A 23,580-nucleotide genomic window follows, 5' to 3' on the forward strand; every position below is an offset into this window, starting at 1 on the left:
GTACAGGGTAGATTTCCTCAAATACTCGTCAAAAAAATGCATCTCTACATTCTTGTGCAACATTTAGGACAGTGACCCACATTTCCTCCACTTCCACGTTCTATAGCTTTGCATCAAAGATGCCGAAGATTTGGTATAGTCCACTGTATCCGCTCTGCTTCCTCCCAGGAACACCACCTGTCAGCATTACACTGAGAGACCAAATGCAGGTGGAGCAACCTGAAGAAAATTCTCCCTTTTCCCCCTTCTAACTTTCATGATCAATTTACCGAAGTCTTCATCTCACCTTAGCTTGATTGTGGCAGTGTTCTTTATTTGCTCCAAGAGAGTCTCTTTATGATACATTAACTTTATTTGGGTATTCCTGACACACTGGTCATTAAGCTTAGGTTTGCTTAGAATGTGGTTGGGATGTGTGGTTGGATGGGATCTAAGGAAATATGACCATATGTGTCAAGCCCACCCCCCTCCTCCTTCAGCACCAGCGGCAAAGCAGCAACAGATTCATTCACTTTATGTATTTCCACCAGGCATCCCACCACACCAGTCTTTTATTCCTGCTGGTGAAATTAAAACCATATGCATATTTCCATGGTTACGATGCAGTGCAAGATGTTTGATGTACCTCAGTTGAAAAAACTTTGCGGTCATTTAGTCCTCTGCAGTTTGTCTGCCAATGCCTTTGGCTGAGACAGAGGCCTCACCTCTTCTTACCACGCGGCAGACCACCTGCTCTATTTTTTAGCTGAGCACGTGTCAGATTTTCTGTCAAAAGCACTCCCACCGGCATGGCAGTTGTATTTTCGCCAGAAGTATTCCTGAAGTCTACTCTCCATTCATTTAAAAACTCCTCAAGTGGTAACTTAATTGTAAAAAACAAAAAAAGCATTGGCCTTGATGCTGAGGGAGGTTTACCCTAACATGGCAGACGGAGACAGGGGAAATTAGCATGGGGATGGCTACCCTTAAGTGGACCTCCTAATGCGCGAAGGGCAGTGACTTTGTGGAAGACATGATGCCGACTTTAATAGAGAGTTGACAGAAGCTTCCCCAGAAGTAAGTGCCTGCTCCCCCACCATTAAATGAGGTGGGATAACTGCTGATGTGCAGTTGTTCTCCTATCCCAGCAAACTCTACATTACCTCCTAAACTTTGTACAGGGGGTTTATCAATTTTGCCATCTCTTTGTATAATGCTTTGCCAATTCCTATTAGCTTCCAGGAAAGCTTTTAATACCCAGTTATTTGTAAATTCATGTTTGCCTCGAAGATCTACAGTTATGGCTTTAACATCAAGAACCCTTTGGGTCATGTTGGCTTTACACATTGCTAAAATGATAGATTATAATATAATACTAAGAAACATAGACCAAACATAGCAGGGAGATTCTTGGAGACACCGCTTTAGCAGCAAATAACTGAAACTACCTAAAATCCCAATGCTTGATTGTCACAGACTTTCACTCATTCATGATTTTAACATCTTGAAGGGGCAATTGCCTTTGAACAAAACTTCAGACTTGGAGAATACTGTGGTCCGAAACATAAATGCTCACTGAGAAATCACGGACTGTAAATAAAGACTGGTTGACTACAATCAGATTAGAAACCCTGGGATGTTTGACTCTGGTAGGTGTGAAAAGTTAAGACAGTACATTATCCAGGATTTAACACGCAAGAGGAATGACTATCACAATATTACAAAATACTCCAAAAACTCTGGTTCTCTCCTGCTTCATGGGTGTCCTCTTTCCTTAATGAAGTCATCTTTTACTATTTCCGAATATATTTATTTTAGTTTTAGCAATGTTATCTGCACTACCCACATAAATTAAATAACCATTGTCAATAATCTCTATTGTTATTACAAAAATATAAAAAATATTTAAAACCATATTATGAAGCAACACATTGTCAATATGACTCTTCTCTTGTTTTTATACTTAAACTTTTCCTAGTCACTCATACATACATCTCAGTTTGACCAAGAAAACAGTTGTGATAGTTATATAAAACCTGGAGTTGATTAGAAATGTGGGGGCGATAGTGATGGGCATCTTATCCCTCTTAAACCTACACAGATCAGGTAACTGCACTTAAAGTGTATTTTGAAGACCCTCTGCCGCCTTCCTCATGATCATATATTCATACAGTTTGATGTTTGAAGTGCAGTTGAGGGCTGTAAGTTGATGCAACCATTTTGCAATGTCAGGGGACTGTTTATCTGGGGTGATGAGGAGGGATTCTGTTTTGCGAGCATTTAATTTCAGGTGATTGAATGTCAACCAACTTTGCGTTTCCTGAAGTAGTGAGTTGAGACCCCTGATGTCCTCTGGGGAGGAGACTTTCAAGTACAGTTGAGGGTCATCAGTAAGCATGCGATAGTGGATGTTGGACAATTTAAGGATTTCCGTCAGAGGTTCCATGAACAGATTGAAGAGTGAGTGAAAGTGTGGACCCCTGTGGCACCCCTGGAGGGAGTGGAGAAGGGTTAGACAGAGACTGATTAACCTCGAGTCTTTGGGTTCTATTGCGTAGGAATGATGAAAACCAGTTTAGCACAGTCCCTGATAGCCCAATCCTGTGCTTCAGTAGATCATTATGGGTATCATGTTTGATCGTATCAAAAGCAGACGAAAGGTCGAGGAGGATCAGAAGGCACAACTCATTTTGGCCCAGCATTCATAATGCCTCATCCACAATGTTGGTAAGAGCAGATTTCGTGCTTTGACCCGGACGGAATCTGGATTGGAATTGGTCCAGCAGTTGGAATTGTTCAATGTGGCTACATTGCTGGGTGTGTACACATTTCTCGAGGAGCTTTGCCAGAGTAGGAATGGTGGAGATTGGACACAAATTGTGGAGGTTAGTATGGCCTGTATAGGAGTGGTTCTGTCGGGAGTGTGACAATTCCTTTGCTCGATATAACTAATATATCATAAACTTTTAAATCGCAAACATTACAGCCTTTATGTAGGAATTTTCGTATTTGGTTCAGCCAAATAAGGATAAATAGAACACACCACAGAAGAAAAAAAATTTTTGTTTGTCAACAGACGATTATATTTTATGAATATGATATTCACATATCTGAAAGAAACCGGTTAGTGTTAGATTCCTTACCTTAGAATATCCCCAGGCGTCATACTGGATCCAGAAAGTTTTGCGTAGCAGGACCCCTGTACGTCGGTAGGCGTCGTCTGCGGCTCCGCATCCGTCGTCGGCGTCGTTAGCGCCGGGATAACGTCGTCGGAGTACTTAGACGCCACCCTCGCGTGCTGACGTCAGTTCTTCTTTTTTCCGCGCCAGCAAGCACAGATCCGGAAAAAGCAGTACTCCGTAGTCACTTTTTGACTAACTTTTTTGATCCTATTTTGAGTCGTAAGACTATCGGTGCCGGTAGGGATGCCCGGGTTCAAGCCCTGTGCCGATTGCAACCAACTGATGTCGGTTACCGACCCCCATCTCCGGTGCCTGTATTGCCTTGGGGCCGACCATGACGACAAGTCGTGCCCCGACTGCCGGGCCTTGACGTCGAAGGCTAGGCGGGCGCGGTCCCGTAAGCACCTCGAGCTCCGGCAGTCGGCCCCGCGCCGTTCACGGTCCAGGTCGAGGAGTAGGTCGAAGGACCTGTCGCGGGGCCACAGTCATGGCAGCACGGTGAGTCGACACCATTCGTCGGGCTCCAAGTCCTCAGGTAAGAGGCACAAGAAGTTGAAGAGACAACATCGCTCTTCCGACTCCCCGCGATGCTCGCGCGATGTGGCTGGGGGTTCGGGCGACACTGCCCACGCGGCTCTACAGTCGCCGCTGCCAGCTCCACACCCGTCGGTTCCTGGGCTGAACACAACGCCGGAGGAGATCGATGTCTTACTCGTGGCCATGAGGTCGCTCTCTCCTCCGTCGGGTCCTGCTGTGGCGCCTTCGGGCCGCGCGGCCCAGACTGAGAGCCCAAGCAGGCCGGGTGTTTCGGCCCCGGTGCTGCGACCCCTCTGCCGGCGCTGACCCCCAGGGTGTCTCCCCCAACGCTGTCCCCGGACGTCGTCGTCCCCGATCCCTCCCTCGGTCCGGATCCGGCATTGGACCGGCGTCGCTCGACGCTACATTCGACGCAGAGAGAAGAGCAATTCTTCTATGATCCGGACCCATCCTTTGCACCTGACTATCAGGAGATGGGAAGCGAGGGGGATTGGGAGGGGTCTGAGGACTCTCTGGCACGAGAGAGCCAGTCGTATCAGGACTGGACAGTGGATCTAGGAGAGGCCAGTGGTTTGGACACTTCGCCCGATACTGGCTTTGTCTCCCCTCCTACAGTGGCTACGGAGGAGGGGGTTGCTTACAGCGTGGTGCGGACGAGGGCGGCCAATGCCTTGGGTCATGAGCTCCCCGTCGCGGCCGTGAGGACTAACCTCCTCACCGAGGTCCTTAAACCGCAGGCAAGCTCTTCGGAGCCTCTACTGCCGTTTAATGAGGCCCTTACTGACGTTCTGTTGGGCACTTGGTCCAGGCCCGCTACAAGTCCTCCTGTAGATCGAAACGTGCCAGGCGCTACCGCCCGCCCCCGGGCAACCCTAGCTACCTGTCCACCCACCCCGCCCCAGAGAGCCTGGTTATCCAGGCCTCTAACTCCCAGACCGCTTTCCCGACTGCACCACCGGATCGGGCATCCAAAAGGTATGAGCAGTTCGGTAAGAAGCTGTTCTCCTCACTTAGTTTGGGGTTGCGGTCAGTCAACACCGCTTGCCTTCTGGGCCGCTATACCCACTCTGTGGGACACGGTCGCGGACGTGCTGCCAGCTTGCCCGGAGGAGGCCTGGGTCAAACTCGCTCAAGCGCTTGCGGAAGGGCAGGATGCAACACGGTATTCTATCCGTTGTGGGCTGGATACCACGGACTCGCTGGGCAGGGCGATTTCCACGACAGAGGTGGTTCGCCGCCACGCCTGGCTGAGGTCCGCCAACTTTTCAGCTGATGTCCAGAATTCCCTCATGGACATGTCGTTTGATGGCCGTCGCCTCTTTGGCGACAAGGCAGACAGTGCGCTTGAGCGTTTCAAGGACTCCAGCCAAGTCCTTGGGCCTGTCGGGCCAGCGCCAACAAACTTCTGCCTTTCCCTCCTTTCGTGGCCAAGGAAGGGGCACCCCCTCACATCCTACCAGCCACGGGCCGCAGACTAACATCCAGCATGGCGGCGGACGTGGTACTCGCCGTGGCGGTGCCAGGGGACAGCGGTGAGGCCAGTCCACATCCACCCCCGCAGCATCCGCCTCAAAGCCTTCCTAGTCTGAGCTTTCAGGCCCATTCGACGCCAGTGGAAGGCAGGGTTCGCCATCACCTCCTCCACTGGCGCTCCATCACATCGGACAGGTGGGTGCTGCAAATCGTCCGAAGGGGCTACTCCCTCCCCTTCGAGGCGACTCCTCCAGCCATGCCACCGCAGTACCACCGCGTGTCGGGGGATCACTTGCAACTTCTGCAAGAGGAAGTTATGGCCCTCTTGGCCAAGGGGGCCATCGAGCTCGTTCCTGGGCCAGAAGTAGGGTGTGGTTGTTACTCCCTCTACTTTCTGGTTCCCAAGAAGGGCAAAGGGTGCCTACGCCCTATCTCGGACCTGCGGAAAGTCAACGGCTTCCTCCGGAAGGAGAAGTTCAAGATGCTGACTTTGGCTCAGGTCTTAGCTGTCCTAGACCCAGAAGACTGGATGGTAGCGTTGGACTTGCAGGACGCATATTTCCACATCACGGTCCTGCTGGCCCACCAGCGTTACCTGCGGTTCACTGTAGGCCACGAGCACTTCCAGTTTACCGTGCTCCCCTTTGGCCTTACCTGCACCCCTCGGGTGTTCACGAAAGTGATGGCGGTGGTCGCAGCCCATCTGCCCAGATTAGGGGTGTCAGTCTTCCCCTATCTCGACGACTGGTTGTTGAAGGCGGGCTCGCCCCAGACAGTCGTCAGCCACCTCCAGACTACGGCCGACCTCCTGCACCTGCTGGGGTTCTCAATCAATGTACCGAAGTCACACCTGTGTCCCTCTCAGACACTCCTCTTCATCGGAGCGGTTCTGTACTCGGCGCAGTTTCGGGTTTATCCTCCCGAACAGCGGGTTCGGGATATTCAGGCTCTGATTCCGCTCTTTCTGCCTTTATCCCGAGTCTCAGTCAGGTTAACGCTTCTGGGGCTGATGGCCTTCTGCATCCTTCTGGTGCATCACGTCAGGTGGCGGATGCGGACTCTGCAGTGGGACCTGAAGTTTAAGTGGGCCCAGCATCAGGGCAACCTGTCCGACCACGTCCTGATCTCGGAGGGCACTGTGAGACAGTTGCAGTGGTGGCTCACGGACTGCGATTGGGTCAATGGCAGATCCCTCTCCTTACCCCAACCGGAGCACGTAGTAGTGACGGATGCGTCCCTCCTGGGCTGGGGGGCCACATGGGAGAGGCGGAGATCAGAGGCCTCTGGTCTCCGGCGGAGTCCCGGCTCCATATCAACCTTCTGGAGCTGCGGGCGATCCGGATTGCACTGAAGGCATTCCTTCCCTCTGTCCGGGGAAGTGTAGTACAGGTGTTCACCGACAACACCACCGCCATGTGGTACTGCAACAAACAGGGCGGGGTGGGGTCATGGACACTTTGTCAGGAGGCTCTGCGCCTCTGGCAATGGCTGGAACACCAGGGCGTCTCCCTGGTGGTTCAACAGCTGGCAGGTTCCCTGAACGCCAGAGCGGACGAACTCAGCCGCCGGTGCATGATGGATCACGAATGGCGTCTGAACTCGGACGTGGCGCAAGGCCTTTTTCAGCGATGGGGAGAGCCTTGCGCAATGTCATCAGTTCTGCGCGTTGGAATTTCTAAGGCGGCACTCGCTCGGAGACGCTTTTCGCCACGAGTGGAGCTGCGGTCTATTGTACGCCTTTCCGCCTATACCACTTCTGCCCAGAGTGCTGAAGAAGATCAGGCGCGACCGGGCCCAAGTCATCCTTGTGGCTCCGGACTGGGCACGAAGATACTGGTATCCCGAGCTACTCAGCATGTCAGTCGATCCCCCGATTCGTCTGCCTCTTCAGGAGGTCCTTCTGTCGCAGCAGCAGGGGACGGTCCTTCACCCGAACCTGTCCAGTCTCCACCTCCATGCGTAGAGATTGAGCGGCGACAGTTGAGGCCATTTGACTTGCCTCCTGAGGTCTGTGATGTGATTCTGGCAGCCAGGCGTCCCTCCACAAAATCGGTATACGCCTACAGGTGGAACAAATTTGTGGCACGGTGCACAGCAAAGGCTGTGGATCCCCTTTCTGCCCCCCTTTCAGAGGTTCTCCTCTTTGTTCTTTCTCTTGCCCAGCAGTGCTCTACTCTGGGCACTATCAAGGGCTACCTCTCTGCCATTTCAGCCTTTTTAAGGCTACCTGATCAGCCTTCTCTTTTCAAGTCCCCTGTTGTAAATAGATTCTTGAAGGGCATCACTCACATGTTTCCTCCTGTTCCTTTCATGATGCCTCAGTGGGACTTGAACCTTGTTCTTACTTATTTGATGGGCGCTCCTTTCGAGCCACTTCACAATTGCCCTCTTCTCACTCTTAAGACTACCTTCCTGGTTTCCATCATCTCTGCCAGGAGAGTGAGTGTGCTCCAGGCTTTTTCTTCCAAACCTCCTTTCTTTTCTGTCCATCCGGACAAAGTTGTCTTGAGAGCGCGTCCCTCTTTCCTGCCCAAGGTAGTCACAGCCTTCCACATCGGGCAGTCCATCACCTTGCCCACTGTCTTTCCGCCTCCGCATCCCTCGAAAGAGGAAGAGAGGCTTCACCGTCTGGACCCAAAACGTGCGCTCTCATTCTATCTGAACCGCACACGCCAGTTCCGGGTGGACGACCAGCTCTTAGTTGGTTACGTGGGCGTTAAGAAGGGACGGGCGGTGCACAAACGGACCATCTCTCGGTGGGTCGTGTTGTGCATCAAGGTATGCTACTCCTTGGCTAAAAAGGAGCCTCGTGTTGGGCTGAGGGCCCATTCCACTCTGGCCACGGTGGCTACCACTGCCCTGGGTCAGGGAGTCCCCTTGCAGGACATCTGTCAGGCAGCTACGTGGGCCTCGCTGCACACGTTCGCTAGGCACCACTGCCTGGACAGCCAAGTCCAGAGAGATGGCTTTTTCGGCCGTTCTGTTCTCCAGGACTTTCTGGTGTGATCATTGTTTCTCAGTCCCTCCACCGTGGTTGGTATTGCTGGGGTATCTATTCTAAGGTAAGGGATCTAACACTAACCTGTTTCTTTCAGTTACTTACCTTCGGTAACGATTATATCTGTAAGAAACAGTAGTTAGTGTTAGATTCCTTAGCGCCCCACACATCCTCCCCATTCTGCGAACCGATATCTAGGGTTAAGGTTCTTCCCTTTGAGGGCCCTAGTTTCATGGCACCAGTGTCGGTTTTTATCATGGCTCTGCGTTCCTGGCGCGGAAAAGCTGTGTATAAGAACTGACGTCAGCGCGCGAAGGTGGCGTCTAAGTACGACGTCTAAGTACGACGTCTAAGTACGACAACGTCATCCCGGCACCAACAATGCCGATGACGGACGCGGAGCCGCAGACGACGCCTACCGACGCGCAGGTGTACTGCTACGCAAAACATTCCGGATCCAGTCTGACGTCTGGGGATATTCTAAGGTAGGGAATCTAACACTAACTATTGTTTCTTACAGATATATCGTTACCGAAGGTAAGTAACTTGTGCGTCAATTCATATGGCTGTCAATAAGGCAATATAATATATGTCAATAACGAGAATAAAATTCAAGAAAAGTGACTTATGGTGATGAGTGAAAGAGTGGTGTACACATATTTTACAAACAAATAACAGTTATGTAGAACTGTCCATTTTGTGGGCATGAATCCTAGGACCCAATGCGACTTTATAGTAGGGTCAGGGAAGCTGCATGGACTAGCAGGACAGCAACGTTGACGTATCGACCCTGGGTGGAAGCGCAGCTAATTATGCGTCAGATGCGGGTCTTCATCAGGACGGAGGGTCAAATGTTGACAGCCGCACGCAATAAATGCCCTGGATCCCAATGTATGAATAGGTAGGGATCTGGATTGATTCCAAATGCGAGGGGTATGCAGACCTACACCAACAGGTTGTGGTCTTGAGGAATGTAGTTAGCTCGAATAGGCTCCTCCAGCCGGTAGGGGCAGAGAAAAAGTGATTTAAAAGTTTGATATATTAGTTCTATTGAGCAAAGGAATTGTCACACTCCAGACAGAACCACTCCTATACATAGCATATATACCCATGTTCTGAGGGACACAGGGTTACCCCATTACTACTAAGAGGTTAGTATGGTCTGCCGTCGGTTTTTTAAGGTTGGAGGTGACCTACCCCGACTTTAGTCAATCTGGGATCCAACCTTGAAGCAGAGCGGCGTTAACTATCTTCGTCCAGAGAGGGAGTAAGGATGATCTGATCTCAATGAAGAGGTTCAGTGGTACGCTAAAGTGGATGGAAGGTTTCAGTGTAGCCAGATTTTTGCGAATGGTGCTCACATCCACCGTTTTGAATAGGCTCCAGGAAGCATTGTTTTTGGGAGGGAGAATCAGAATTTGAGGGGGGCACACCCAACCCAGAGGTTGTATAGGTGGAAGGTAGATTCTCCAAGGCAGCCCATAGTTCCATTTCGATCTTTGTTGACTTATCATGGAAGAAGACCGCAAACTCCTCATAGTTAGGCTGCTGACAGAATTCCAAGGAGGGTTAAGTTGGCTGTTAGATTGAAGCTTGATGAGTTCAAACAATTTTTTCGGTCGTTTTTTGGCTTGCTCTAGTTGTTTTCTGAAGTAACTAGCTTTAGAGCATCTGATGCATTTGTTATATGAATTTCTCGAGGATCTCAGCTGAGTAAGATGGTCAAGGGAGGGAGGTCGCCAAAAACGTTCTGCTAATCTCAGGTTTCTTCTTTCAGTATTTAGGTTCCCATTATACCAAGTTTTGGAGATTTTGGAGGGCATTCTTTTTAGCTGCAGGGGTGCCTTTGAATCTAATGTTAGTCATGGAGCAATTATAGTGGTCTGTAAGATCACTGACATAAGACGTGTCCAGAGGAAGAGGCAGGATGTTATCAGTGGGGGATGTCATATCATATAAGTTAATGTTTCTTAGACTTCTTTGCCAATGTCTAGGTTTTTTCGACTGAGCTTTAATGGTGCTCATTGATTCAGAGACGAGGAAGGAGATGCATTGGTGGTTCATCCAGTCACATGGGGCGATAGATTCGAGTTGAATGAAGTTGATCTTCCCAATGACCACATCTAAGGTAGCTCCCTTGATGTGAGTAGGGCTATCACATATTTGAGGGAGGTTGAGGTCTAATAAGAAGAATTTGAGGCTATTGACTGACTAGTCATTCAGGTTATTCCAATGGAGGTAAAAGTCTCCAAGGAAGATCTGGGTACCGTGATACATGATCTGTTCTGAGAAAGGGAGAGCGTCTTGTGGAGGATGGTAGTGCGCATGGAATTTGCAATCTCGTTTGTTGTTACATGAGACCTCGAAGCACAGGTATTCGCATGACTATAGGGAATCGGATTGTAGTTGTCAAACTAATAAATTGCTATGATGTATCCATGTGATGCCTCCCCCTAGCCCACATGGTCTATCGAGCCTGATGATGTCATACTTATGGGGCTTAAGAATGTCGATTATCGGTACAGATGAATCGTTAAGGCAGGTGTCCATCAGCACTAAAATGTCTGGATCATGCGCAAGGATGAGGGTAGCAATGTCTGCAGCATGTCGTACTGCTGATCTGCAGTTGAGAAACATGCATTTAAGTTGTGGTTTGGAATCTGAGGAAGTAACAGTGGTGGGGACTCTAGTGAGGTTCTACTTATTTAAGGATCTAGAGTTAAGCACTAATTTCCATTACACCTGAAGTAATTCCTACAGTAAAATGGTGCCTGCAAAATCAGTCACAAGTTTGAAAAAAACAAACTGCGCAGCAGAACTGTCAAAATTCTCACCCAGCTGAAGTCCTCCCTTGCCATCACCATCTACGGATATAAATATAAATACAGAATGGTACCACAAACTCACACCGCCAGTTAATAATGCACAGTAAATATGTCCCATGTTTTTATTTAATATAGTCCAGTCTAAGCCACCTACCTGAAAAACTGATGTAAGATATATTTGATCCTAACTCTTTAATCTACTCACAACATCCTATATCTTAATTAGCACACAAAGTTAGCGATTGTGCAATAGTCCGGAAATTATTACTACACTCAATAATCAATTGCCTCAACATCATTTGTGCTCACGCTACGAGGATCTTTTGTACAATGATTACTATTGCTTTCCGTATCCAAGTGGAATTTGGGTATGAATAACTAAGCATGTTGATATGAAGACAAGTAAACAATCAAGGTTAGAAAAAAAAATCATATTTTGCTGTATGGTTATATTAATGAACTCTTAGGTCTTGCCTTTTTGTTTGTTGTCGAATTACCTCTAGTTTATCATACCAAAAACTTAGTCTGCATGTAACACCACATTCCTTAACATTGGTTGGCTTTGTTCAAACTTATTTACTTGTTTCATATTCAATGTATTTTATCCTCTGTGTTTGTCCCTCCCCAGCAACATAACTGATTTACTGTCCGTTTTATCGGATGACTTGTATTCTTTCACTGATCACTCAGGGAACTACTTGTTCGAGGCAAATGAGCTGCAGATTGCACACTGTGCATAGATCGCCACCTAGTGTTGGGCCCGGATGTTTGCAGTTTGTTGTTCTCCTGAAAAGTTCTTTGGAAGTCACGAGATAGGTGACTCCTCCTTAGGACCACATTGCGCATAGGCATCGGCTCCATCCCCAGATTGTTTTTTTCCGCCATCGGGCTCGGATGTGTTTTCCTGCGCTCCGGTTTGGAACCAACTTTCCTTCGGCGCGCAATCCTCACCCAGTTTAACGGTATTGTTTCGATCGCGCTACACATCGATGCGATTCTCTACCACTTCGAAGTCTTCGAGATTCCGGTCTTCGACGAAGGCCTTCGGGCCTACCTAGGCCTCATGTAAAGGACGCCATTCAAGAAGTGTCCTCAAAGTTTCCCCACCCGACCTACATGAGGTGTGCAACCTTTGCCTTTCACCGGAGCACGAGGCCAAAGACTGTTCGCATGTGCCTCATTCCGCTCCAAGAAAACCATTCGGGACCGACGATCTCGGAGAACTATGGCTCGCTCGTCAGCTTTGATCCCTGACGACATCTTCGAAGAGGGCGTCGACGTGCCAGAACACCAGCACGCCGAAGAGAGTATCGGATCCTCAGATGCCGAAGACTCCGACGTCGAGAACATCACTCCAGCTCAACTGGTCGTAAGTAAGACCGTCGACCCCAACCCTTCCTCGACACCCTCAAAAAAGGCTTCGGTCACACCCTCACAGGTGCACCAGAGACACTGCTTCCACGCCCCGCCTTCGGGCCCGGCAAAGAAGCCCACTAAGCCTTCAGGCGGCTCGGGCTCGAGCCAGCCTATTCCTGGTGCCAATCCTATACTGACACCGAAGAAGAAGCCATCTTCCTCTACCGCTCCGACACCTAAGCACACGGAGCGGCTCATCGATGGCAAAACCGCACTCTGAGCAGAGTAAAAAAACACCCAAAGCGCCAGATTCACACGCGTCGAAGCCGAAAAAACACCCAGAACCGAAAAAACTGGTTCCGGTAAAAGACATTTCAAAAGGGCACACTCCTAAGCCAAGAGACCCGACACCAGCTACCGACATCGGTGCCGAAAAAAGCTACGGAGCCGAAAACTTCGACGCCGAAGGATTTGCCCTACTCAGAAGAACTTTTTACACCGGATCCCAAACAGAAAACTCTTGCAAAGGATCCCAAAACCAGACAATTGACTCTCAACTTCAAGATGAGACTACTTGAGGCGCCAGCACCTCCTCCCCCTCCAAAGAAGAGAGACATTGCACCTCCCCATACTCTTCCCCTCCTACACCTCCTACACCACATCATTCACCTATACCATCTACTAATCCAGATGATGATGTAGACACAGATTCTGATGACACGGGTGGGGATGCACACGACCCATCAGGGACCAATAGTCCCCCTCAGTCACCTAATCCATGGGATGATTACAACACCCCTGATGTGCCTTACGTCCAACAAGATGATGTATACCCTTCCAGACCTTCCCCACCAGAGGACACTATATGTTTTAACCTACTAGTCCAAAGGGCTGCACAATATCATGGGGTGGTCTTACACACCGATGCAGTGGAGGAAGATTTCCTATTAGACACTTTTGATAACACACAAAGGTCTACTGCCATTTTGCCAATGCTTAAGGGTGTCATCAAACACTCAACAGAGGTTTTTAAGGATCCTGTCAGGGCTAGGGTCCTCAATCCTCGCATTGAGAAAAAATATAAAGCTGCCCCTGCAGATCCAGTTTATATTAAAGGTCCAGCACAATTAGATTCTCTTGTAGTGTCTAATGCACGTAAACGTGCTAATTCCCATACATCAGGTGAGGCCTCACCACCAGACAAAGAATCTAAGCTCCTTTACGCCTCCGGCAAGCGAACAGCGGCACAAGCAGCTAACATCTGGCGCATTGCCAACAACCAAGCGTTGCTGGCAAGATATGATAGGGCACATTACGATGAACTAGAGTCCATAATGCAGCACCTACCAGACAAATACAAAAACAGGGCTAATGAACTTATACAGGAAGGTAAAAATATTACTAATACTTCCATTGGTTGTGCCCTAGACGCTGCAGATACCGCCTCAAGGGCAATCAATACCAGCACCCTACTACGTAGACATGCCTGGCTACGTATTTCAGGTTTTAAACCGGGGGTACAAAACTCCATCCTTAATCAGCCATTTGATGAGACACATTTATTTGGCCCAAATGTTGACGCGTCTTTAGAAAAAATGAAAAAAGACACCGATACAGTAAAATCTATGGGAGCCTTGCAGCAGCAAGCTCCCAGATGTTCCTTTCGTCGCTCATCATACAGAGGGCAACACAAGAGGCTACTCCTCAGAAAGTCCCTCCATTTCCTACAAAACCCCTGGTCAATCCACATTCACCAAGGGCTACCAAAGAGGGGGTTACAGGGGCAACAACAACAAAGGCAGAGGCAAAAACAACAACTCCCGCTCTGCCTCTACCCCTACCCAATGACTATCTTCCCCTTCCCCCCCCCCAACATTCCTGTGGGGGGAAGACTTCAACAATTCCTGCCTGCCTGGATCAACATCACATCAGACAGGTGGGTGCGACAAATTATTCAGTCAGGTTACTGTCTAGAAATAACATCTACCCCCCCAAATATACCACCCAAACAGCGTCCAATGTCACAAGAACATCTATCACTGTGAAAGCAAGAAGTAGTATCTCTGCAAGAAAAAAGTGCAATAGACCCAGTTCTTCTGCACCAACAAAACAAGGGGGTTTACTCTCTATATTTTCTGATTCCAAAGAAGGACGGCTCTCTAAGGGCTATTTTAGACCTCAGACCACTAAACATATACATACAGTCAGACCATTTTCACATGGTCACACTCCAACAAGTCCTTTCGCTCCTGCTGCAAAACGACTTCCTGGCTACTCTAGATCTCAAGAACGCATACTTCCACATTCCCATTCACAAGGCTCAAAGGAAGTATCTCAGATTTGTAATAGACGGGCAGCACTATCAATTCAAAGTACTCCCATTCGGAGTCACAACAGCACCAAGAGTATTCACCAACTGCTTAGCAGTAGTGGCAGCGCATCTACGAAGACAGCACATCCATGTCTTCCCGTACCTCGACGACTGGCTCATAAAAGCCGGCTAACACAATTAATGCGTGAAACACACTCATGCCACCATCCAACTGCTCCACAACTTGGGGTTCACAATAAACCACACCAAGTCTCATCTACAGCCATCCAAAGTACAACAGTACCTTGATGCCACAATAAACACCTCAACAGTGCTAGCTTATCCCACTCCAGCAAGGATAGCCAGCATGCAAACTCTTCTAACAAAGTTTCAGCTACAACACTCCCAGCACGAGCGTTCATGCAACTCATACGGATGATGGCCTCTTGCATCTTCATAGTATTCCTTGCAAGACTTCAAATGCGTCTGCTACAAGAGTGCTTATCACGTCAGTGGAACCAGGCTCAAGGTCAATTGACAGACCTAGTGTTGTTAGACGGTTGGACTCATCGCTCTCTGCAGTGGTGGAACACCAAAAACCTTTTCAAGGGACGACCGTTCCTAGAGCCAGTTCCTCAGATAATTTTGACTGCGGACGCATCGCTCTCCGGCTGGGGAGCCCACCTACTGCAACACACCATGCAAGGCAGGTGGACACCGTAACAAAAATTACTCCACATCAATCATCTAGAGTTACTAGCAATATTCTTAGCACTAAAACCTTTCCAGAAGCAAGTAGCAAACAAAGCTGTGTTAGTCTGCACAGACAACATGACAGCAATGTACTACATACAGAAGCAGGGAGGCACACACTCCTGCAACTCTCTCAACTAGCACAGGACATATGGAGGTGGGCTATACCTCAAAAGATATTCCTCCTAGCCCAGCATGTTCCGGGAGTACAAAATACTATAGCAGCTCTGTTAAGTCGTCAAACACAACAGATCCACGAGTGGGAACTTCATATGCAAGTTCTTCAGCCATTCTTTCAGATGTGGGACAACCTCAAATAGACCTATTTGCCACCCATGAAAACACAAAATGCCCAAGCTTCGCCGCCAGATATCCACACCCTGTATCAAAAGGCAATGCGATATGGATGAATTGGTCAAACAGATTTGCGTACGCTTTTCCACCTCTACCACACATGCCACTAGTAGTACGCAAACTATTCTCTGACCCTCATCCTAGTTGCTCCAACGTGGGCCAGACAACCGTGGTACACCACACTGCTACAACTGTCTGTAGTACCGCACCAAAAACTGCACCTGTCTCCACACCTCTTAACACAGAACCGTGGAGAGATCAGACACCCGGACCCAGCTCCGCTCAACCTTGCGATCTGGCTCCTGAAGTCCTAGAATTTGGATATCTGAACCTTCCTCCAGCCTGCATGAATGTGATTAAAGAAGCTAGACGTCCAACCACTATGGCATGTTACGCAGCCAAGTGGAAACGATTTGTGATATATTGTCACAACAACAATATTTATCCCCTAGATGTGTCTATTCAACACATCATAGGATACTTACTGCATCTCCAAAGATGTAACTTAGCCTATACGTCTATTAGACTACATCTTGCGGCAATAGCAGCATATCTGCAAAGCATACAACATCTATCTCTGTTCAGAGTGCCTGCCATTAAAGCCTTTATGGAAGGCCTTAAAAGAATAATTCCTCCCAGAGTACCACCTTCACCTGTGTGGAATTTAAACGTTGTTCTCACACGGTTAATGGGACCTCCCTTCGAACCCTTACACAGATGTGAATTACAATTTTTAACATGGAAAGTTGCTTTCCTAGTAGCTATTACTTCTCTGCGGAGAGTTAGTGAACTACAAGCACTAACCATTCAAGAACCCTTCTTGCAAATGCATCAAAATAAGGTAGTTCTACTTACTAATCCAAAATTCCTGCCCAAAGTCATTTCTCCATTCCATCTCAATCAATCTGTGGAACTGCCCGTTTTCTTCTAGCAACCACAGTCAGTAGCAGAAAGAGCTCTTCACACATTAGATGGCAAAAGAGCATTGCTATACTACATAGAAAGGACACAACCTTTTCGTAAGACAAAACAACTTTTTGTGTCTTTCACACCACCACTCAAAGGTAATCCCATTTCAAAACCTGGGATAGCTGTTAGATTGTCAAATGCATACAGATTTGTTACCACAAAGCTAAACGTACATTATCTGTTCCTCCTAAAGCCCACTCTACAAGAAAAATAGGGGCTTCAATGGCATTTTTAGGGAACATTCCCCTAGATGACATCTGCAGAGCAGCTACATGGTCTACACTGCACACATTCACAAAACACTATTGTGTAGATGTGCAAACAAAACAACAAGCTAATGTGGACCAGGCTGTTCTCAAAACATTATTCCAAACTACTGCAACAGATGGGGGTGGTCGCCGCTAAGAGTGGGTACTGCTATACAATCTATGCACAGTGTGCAATCTGCCGCTCATATGCCTTGAACGGAAAATGCTGCTTACCAGTATGCATCTGTTCTTGGCATGTAGAGCTGCAGAGTTGCACACGACCACCCGCCTCCCCGGCTACACTTGTCTGTTCCAGTATTATCTTAATTAGATACAAATTACATGGGCATCCGTCCTTTTCTTGCAAAACTCCATCATTTCCCTAATGGCGAAAAACAATCTGGGGATGGAGCCGATGCCCATGCGCAATGTGGTCCTAAGGAGGAGTCACCTATCTCGTGACTTCCAAAGAACTTTTCAGGACAACAACAAACTGCAAACATCCGGGTTCAACACTAGGTGGCGATCTATGCACAGTGTGCAACTCTGCAGCTCTACATGTCAAGAACAGATGCATACTGGTAAGTAGCATTTTCCTTTTAGGTCTCGCCTGAGAAAGCGCATGCTGTCTCTTCGAGACATTCAGTAAGTGGCTTTTAAAAGTGCCACCAGAGGCTTTTGCTGGCGTACAGCTTGCGTTCACGAGCTTGTGCACGTGCACAGCTGCCATCTGTGTTTTATTGCTCTAATCAGGCTCCTCTGCTTGCACTACCCCCCTCCCTCCTGGTCAGCTTCATTTGTGTCTTCTAGCTGTGAATCGTGCTCCTCTGCTCGCACTCCCCCTCCCTTCTTCTCCTCCTCTTCGTCAGTTTCATTTGTGTCTTATATCACTGTGAATGCTCCTGCTTCCCCCATGCACACACACCATCAGTCGTCAGTGCATGCTTTTGCCAGGCACACACACCACCAGCCGTCAGTGCACGTTTCCGCCAGGCACACACACCACCAGCCGTCTGTGCACGCTTCCACCAGGCACACACACCACCAGCTGTCAGTGCACACTTTCATCAGGCACACACACTACCAGCCGTCACACACTACCAGCCGATGGTGCACGCTTCCACCAGGCACACACCACCAGCCATCAGTGCACGCTTTTACCAGGCACACACAAACCACCAGCCATCGGTGCACGCTTTCATCGGGCACACGCACCACCAGCCGTCAGTGCACGCTTTCAGCAGGCACACACACCACCAGCCGTCAGTGCATGCTTTCACCGAGCGCACACACCACCAGCTGTCAGTGCACGCTTCCACCAGGCACACACACCACCAGCCGTCAGTGCACGCTTCCTCCAGGCACACACACCACCAGCCGTCAGTGCACGCTTCCACCAGGCACACACACCACCAGCTGTCAGTGCACACTTTCACCAGGCACTCACACTACCAGCCGTCACACACTACCAGCCGACGGTGCACGCTTCCACCAGGCACACACCACCAGCCGTCAGTGCACGCTTTTACCAGGCACACACACACCACCAGACGTCGGTGCACGCTTTCACCGGGCACACTCAACACCAGCCGTCAGTGCACGCTTCCACCAGGCACACACAACACCAGCCGTCAGTGCATGCTTTCACCGGGCAAACACACCACCAGCTGTCAGTGCACGCTTCCACCAGGCACACACACCACCAGCCGTTAGTGCATGCTTCCACCAGGCGCACACACCACCAGCAGTCAGTGCACACTTCACCAGCCGTCAGTGCATGCTTCCACGAGACGCACACACACCACCAGCCGTCAGTGCACGCTTTCACCAGGCACACACGCACCACCAGCCGTCGGTGCACGCTTTCACCGGGCACACGCACCACCAGCCGTCGGTGCACGCTTTCACCGGGCACACACACCAACAGCCGTTAGTGCACGCTTCCACCAGGCACACACGCCACCAGCGGTCAGTGCACGCTTCCACCGGGCACACACACCACCAGCCTTCGGTGCACGCTTCCACCGGGCACACAACCACCAGCCGTCAGTGCACGCTTTCACCAGGCACACACACCACCAGCTGTCAGTGCACGCTTTCACTGGGCACACACACCACCAGCTGTCAGTGCACGCTTCCACCAGGCACACACACCACCAGACGTCAGTGCACGCTTCCACCAGGCACACACACCACCAGGCACACACACCACCAGACGTCAGTGCACGCTTCCACCAGGCACACACACCACCAGATGTCAGTGCACGCTTCCACCAGGCACACACACCACCAGACGTCAGTGCACGCTTCTACCAGGCACACACACTACCAGCCGTCAGTGCACACTTTCACCAGGCACACACACACCACCAGCCATCGGTGCACGCTTTCACCGGGCACACGCACCACCAGCCGTCAGTGCACGCTTCCACCAGGCACACACACCACCAGATGTCAGTGCACGCTTCCACCAGGCGCACACACCACCAGACGTCAGTGCACGCTTCTACCAGGCACACACACTACCAGCCGTCAGTGCACACTTTCACCAGCCATCACACACCACCAGCCGTCATTGCACGCTTTCACCAGTCGCACACACACACACACACCACCAGCCGTCAGTGCACGCTTTCACCAGGCACACACACCACCAGCTGTCAGTACACGCTTCCACCAGACACACACACCACCAGCCGTCAGTGCACGTTTCCACAAGACACACACACCACCAGCCGTCAGTGCACGCTTCCACCAAGCACACACACCACCAGCCGTCAGTGCATGCTTCCACCAGGCCCATGCACCACCAGCCGTCAGTGCACACTTTCATCGGGCACACATGTGGAGAAGTGTGGCTCACTGGTTAGAGGAGGCAGACCTGGAAGCAGAGGTCAGCCCGGGACCAGGGTTCAATTCCCGGCTCGGCGGGGTCTTGAGTCCTAAAATGTCCGTGGACTCGACAATTCTCGCTCTGGTGCCTAATCGATTCATGGGTTCACACTCTGCGACTCTGGGCAATAGATTGCTTAATCTCCACAACGGCCCCTCGCGGCGGGATGCCTGGCTTTCACCTTGCGGATACCCTGCCGGGGTATCTCACAGGGGAATAACAGGACGGGTTCCCTAAGCAAGCGCTTAGAAACCAGTGGTGATTTGCGCTATACAAATCCATGTACATTTACATTTACATTTACATGCCACCAGCCGTCAGTGCACGCTTTCACCAGGCACACACACCACCAGCCGTCAGTGCACGCTTTCACCAAGGCACACACACCACCAGCCGTCAGTGCAGCTGGCAGTGGTAAATATGTGTTCGATGCCTGGGAGGGAGTGGGTCAAGTTTACTTAAACCATGCTGAGTATGGATGTGCAGTGCATGAACTCCTGTGTGAGTGAGTCATGCTGCCTGGGTCTCACTCACTCCACACTTGTAAATTGCGCCTGCACCAGGCTTTTTCTCATTTGCAAAGTTTGGCGCATGCGCACAGCTAGGCAGCCCCCACACCCCCGGGAATGACTGTTTCCTACAACCAGAATGGAAACAACATTCAGAGCAATGAAAAAAAGTTCATTTGATGCAAAGAACTGTTAACAAAAACCATGTCCAGCTATTGTAGATCTGGCAACTTAAACAAAACAGCAACAAAAACCAAACAAGCATTGGAATAGCCAATAGGTCTCCCTTTTTGGACCCTATAAGTATTTAGTTATGCAGAAGAATATCCTGGGTGCAACAACACAAACTGTTGCATGGCTAAACACTTATAAGGTCCCAAATGTGAGACCTATTGGCTATGGAGAAGTATGGCTCAATGGTTAGAGCGGCAGACACTGATGCAGAGGTCTAGCCCGGGACCAGGGTTCAATTCCCGCCTCAGCGGGTCTTGGGCTCAATTTCCTCAGACCTGATAATTCTCGCCTCGGTGCCTATTCTAATCATGGGTCCCACTCTGCAACTCTGGGCAATAGCTTGCTTAATCTCCACAACGGCCCCAACAACGCTAGGATGCCTGGCTTCACCTTGGGGGTGCCCAGGAGTGGGCACCTCGCAGGGAAAAGCCAGGAAGGGTTCCACAGCGGTATGCGTACAAGCGCCGAGATACCCTCATGGGTCGATTCGTGCGCTATACAAGTACTACTACATTTACATTTACATGCCAATGCTTGTTTTCTTTTCATTCAGCGTGCCCTGAGAGTGCATGTGTTTTCTTGCTTTCTCCTTCGTGTGCTGATTCCACCTTCAAATTCCCACACCCTGCATGTGCCGTCTTGCTTTCCTGATTCCCTCGAGCTTGTTCATTGTTCCCCAAACCCTGCTCTATTTGCTTTTTTGTAAATTTGTTATTTCTTCGGCTCACCATTGACTCAAGCAATCCCTTTTCTCTGTACCATCTTCCCTTTGTTCCCTCCTCGTGTTGACTTCTCCCACACCCCTCTAGTCACTTTCCTTTTTTTTCCTTTTCAGTATTTTCAGTCCCATGTACCTTCCATGTGTCCCCGCGACCCCCCCCCCCCCACTACCCCCACCCCCTTCACAGTCAGAAAAATGCTGCACTTACTTTGTACACTATGGGAAATTGTATTAACACATTTTCCATGGCTGCCTTTTGCTCCACCACCGCACATCACCCTCTGTGGCCAAATAGGAATCTTGTTGGGGAAAAAATGCTAATGCAAAACTTTGGCTCATTGGTGAAAAAGTACAAGAAACTGCACAAGAGTGCTGCAGTTTCAGCATGCCACCAGAAGAGGCAGAGTGTAAAAAAGGGTACTTTATTAGACAGCGTTTGGCAGAGGTAGGATACAGAATTACAATTTCTAAATGAAATTCTGTTCCTCGGGCACCTACTTTGGCAATAGTCGTCCAGATTTTCATGCCTTTTAAACTGTTTTGAGTTTCATTGTTTGAGAGCAGATGAGGTTGGTTGTGAGGGCTTGTGGTGGAACATGGCTGCAGATGTGGTTCTGAATGATGGACAGTAATGTCTGTGAGTGATATGTGAGAGCACAGCGATGGTGGTATCTCCAACAAGCATTGATGTAAATGCCATTTTTTCCCCCTTTTAACGTATATAGTCGACATGGGGTAGAAGGAACGGTGCCCTCAGTCAAGACACTGAAGCTCTCTATCTTCCACACTACAGATTAACTTGAGTAAGAATGGCGAGTATTGGTGGAACGCCATCCTGGAGGGCGAGGAGAAGATAGACATTGAAAAGATCAACAAAGAGCGCTCCATGGCAGCTATTGATGATGAGGAGCACGCTGTGCTTGACCGGCTCAGCTATGACTACCACCAGAAACTGCAAGGAAAGCCTCAAAGCCACGAGACGGTATGTACTTTTCTATCTGTTCGTGGAAGATCAGCAACATGGGACTGTCATCTCCAATAGCCCTCAATTTTGAGCCGTGGGCCTGCTCTGCAAATGTCATATAACTACAGGTGATCTATGAGTGTCTGACTCATTGTTCTAGACATGGCTGGGAAGAGTCATTAGTTGCCTGCCTGTTTGGCCTTCAAATAATCAAAATGTCAATGTAGCAAAAGCGCCGTCACTCACCCTTTAGTTTCTGATGCCATCCCATATTTGACCCTAAGTCTCGTTAGTAATGGAATTGCTAGGGGTGTGAATGAATAAGCCAAGCTTAGAAGCTGCTGCTTCAGGCTATCCCTAATTTACTTTTAAGGAGGCCTGAGAAGTCCGAAGAGGTCATTGGGATGGTGACGGGTTCACTAAGTATGTGGATTCTACCAGTACTGCAATAGGAGAGCTGTTGCAGCTCAGGAGCGGGATGCAGTGGAAAGCTGTATGTATGGTTTTCAGGTACTCCAGTAGCTGAGGACAATGTGTCTTTGGGCAGAGGATAGTTTTCCAAGCGGTGCTGTAGAGGGTGAAATAAATATAGAGAGGGGGGGATCCCTGTGCTAGAACAGCAGAGGACCTGCACACGTGCAAAGGTTGAAAGATGAGACTATTTTTGGGCTCGGATGTTGTGGTCTAATTTGCTCGCCAACTAAAGGACGGAGTAGTTTTGTCTGGCAGGGGCATTCTTGTAATTATCTTCCCTGCCATAGGCAGAACAGGCCCACAGTGACGCTTGTGGCACTCAGCCACGTGCTAACGTCACTTGTCTGATTCGGTGCCACTGTCCCTGGCATCCTTGCTTTCCCGCCTCCTCCCAGGATTTGTTTTCTTCACAAGCGTACTTCGAGTCCTTTGCAGTCAAAAATAAGACGCATGTCCAATAACAAGAAAAGAGCAGCAGCAAATAAACCTCAACCTCCCTTACTGAACAACACGCACAGCTCTGCTAATGTGCCTCAGTCCTGCCCTGAGACCTAAAAACTCCCCTCCGCTGCACCAAAGTTCTTACCTTAAACACCCATTATTCATCTACTCAGACTCGCAACCTGCTAATCCCACTCTTGTATCACTTGTCAATTCCTTACTAGAGTCTATGCACAGCCCTGCCAGTGGCCCTTAGCCATGGTGTGTTGCACCGCTTGCAATACTGTGGCCTACAGCTTACTGTAACCTGTGAAGATGCTCTGCTGACGTCTGGGATTAATTGTAGGTCACAAGTTCAA

At 49.4% G+C, this 23,580-nt stretch overlaps 1 protein-coding gene across 1 annotated transcript in view; it reads left to right on the forward strand.

The window, feature by feature from the left end:
* The window catches only part of NUDCD3 (NudC domain containing 3), a 256,588-nt gene that overhangs the window by 193,609 nt on the left and 39,399 nt on the right, over positions 1-23,580 (forward strand). Inside the window, exon 6 of the mRNA XM_078666784.1 lies at positions 22,136-22,324. Within this exon, the coding sequence (XP_078522910.1) occupies positions 22,136-22,324 (189 nt within the window). The remainder of the gene's footprint in view (positions 1-22,135; positions 22,325-23,580) is intronic.

Source organism: Lissotriton helveticus, chromosome 11 (genome assembly GCF_964261635.1).
Source record: "Lissotriton helveticus chromosome 11, aLisHel1.1, whole genome shotgun sequence".
Classification (NCBI taxonomy): Eukaryota; Metazoa; Chordata; class Amphibia; order Caudata; family Salamandridae; genus Lissotriton; species Lissotriton helveticus.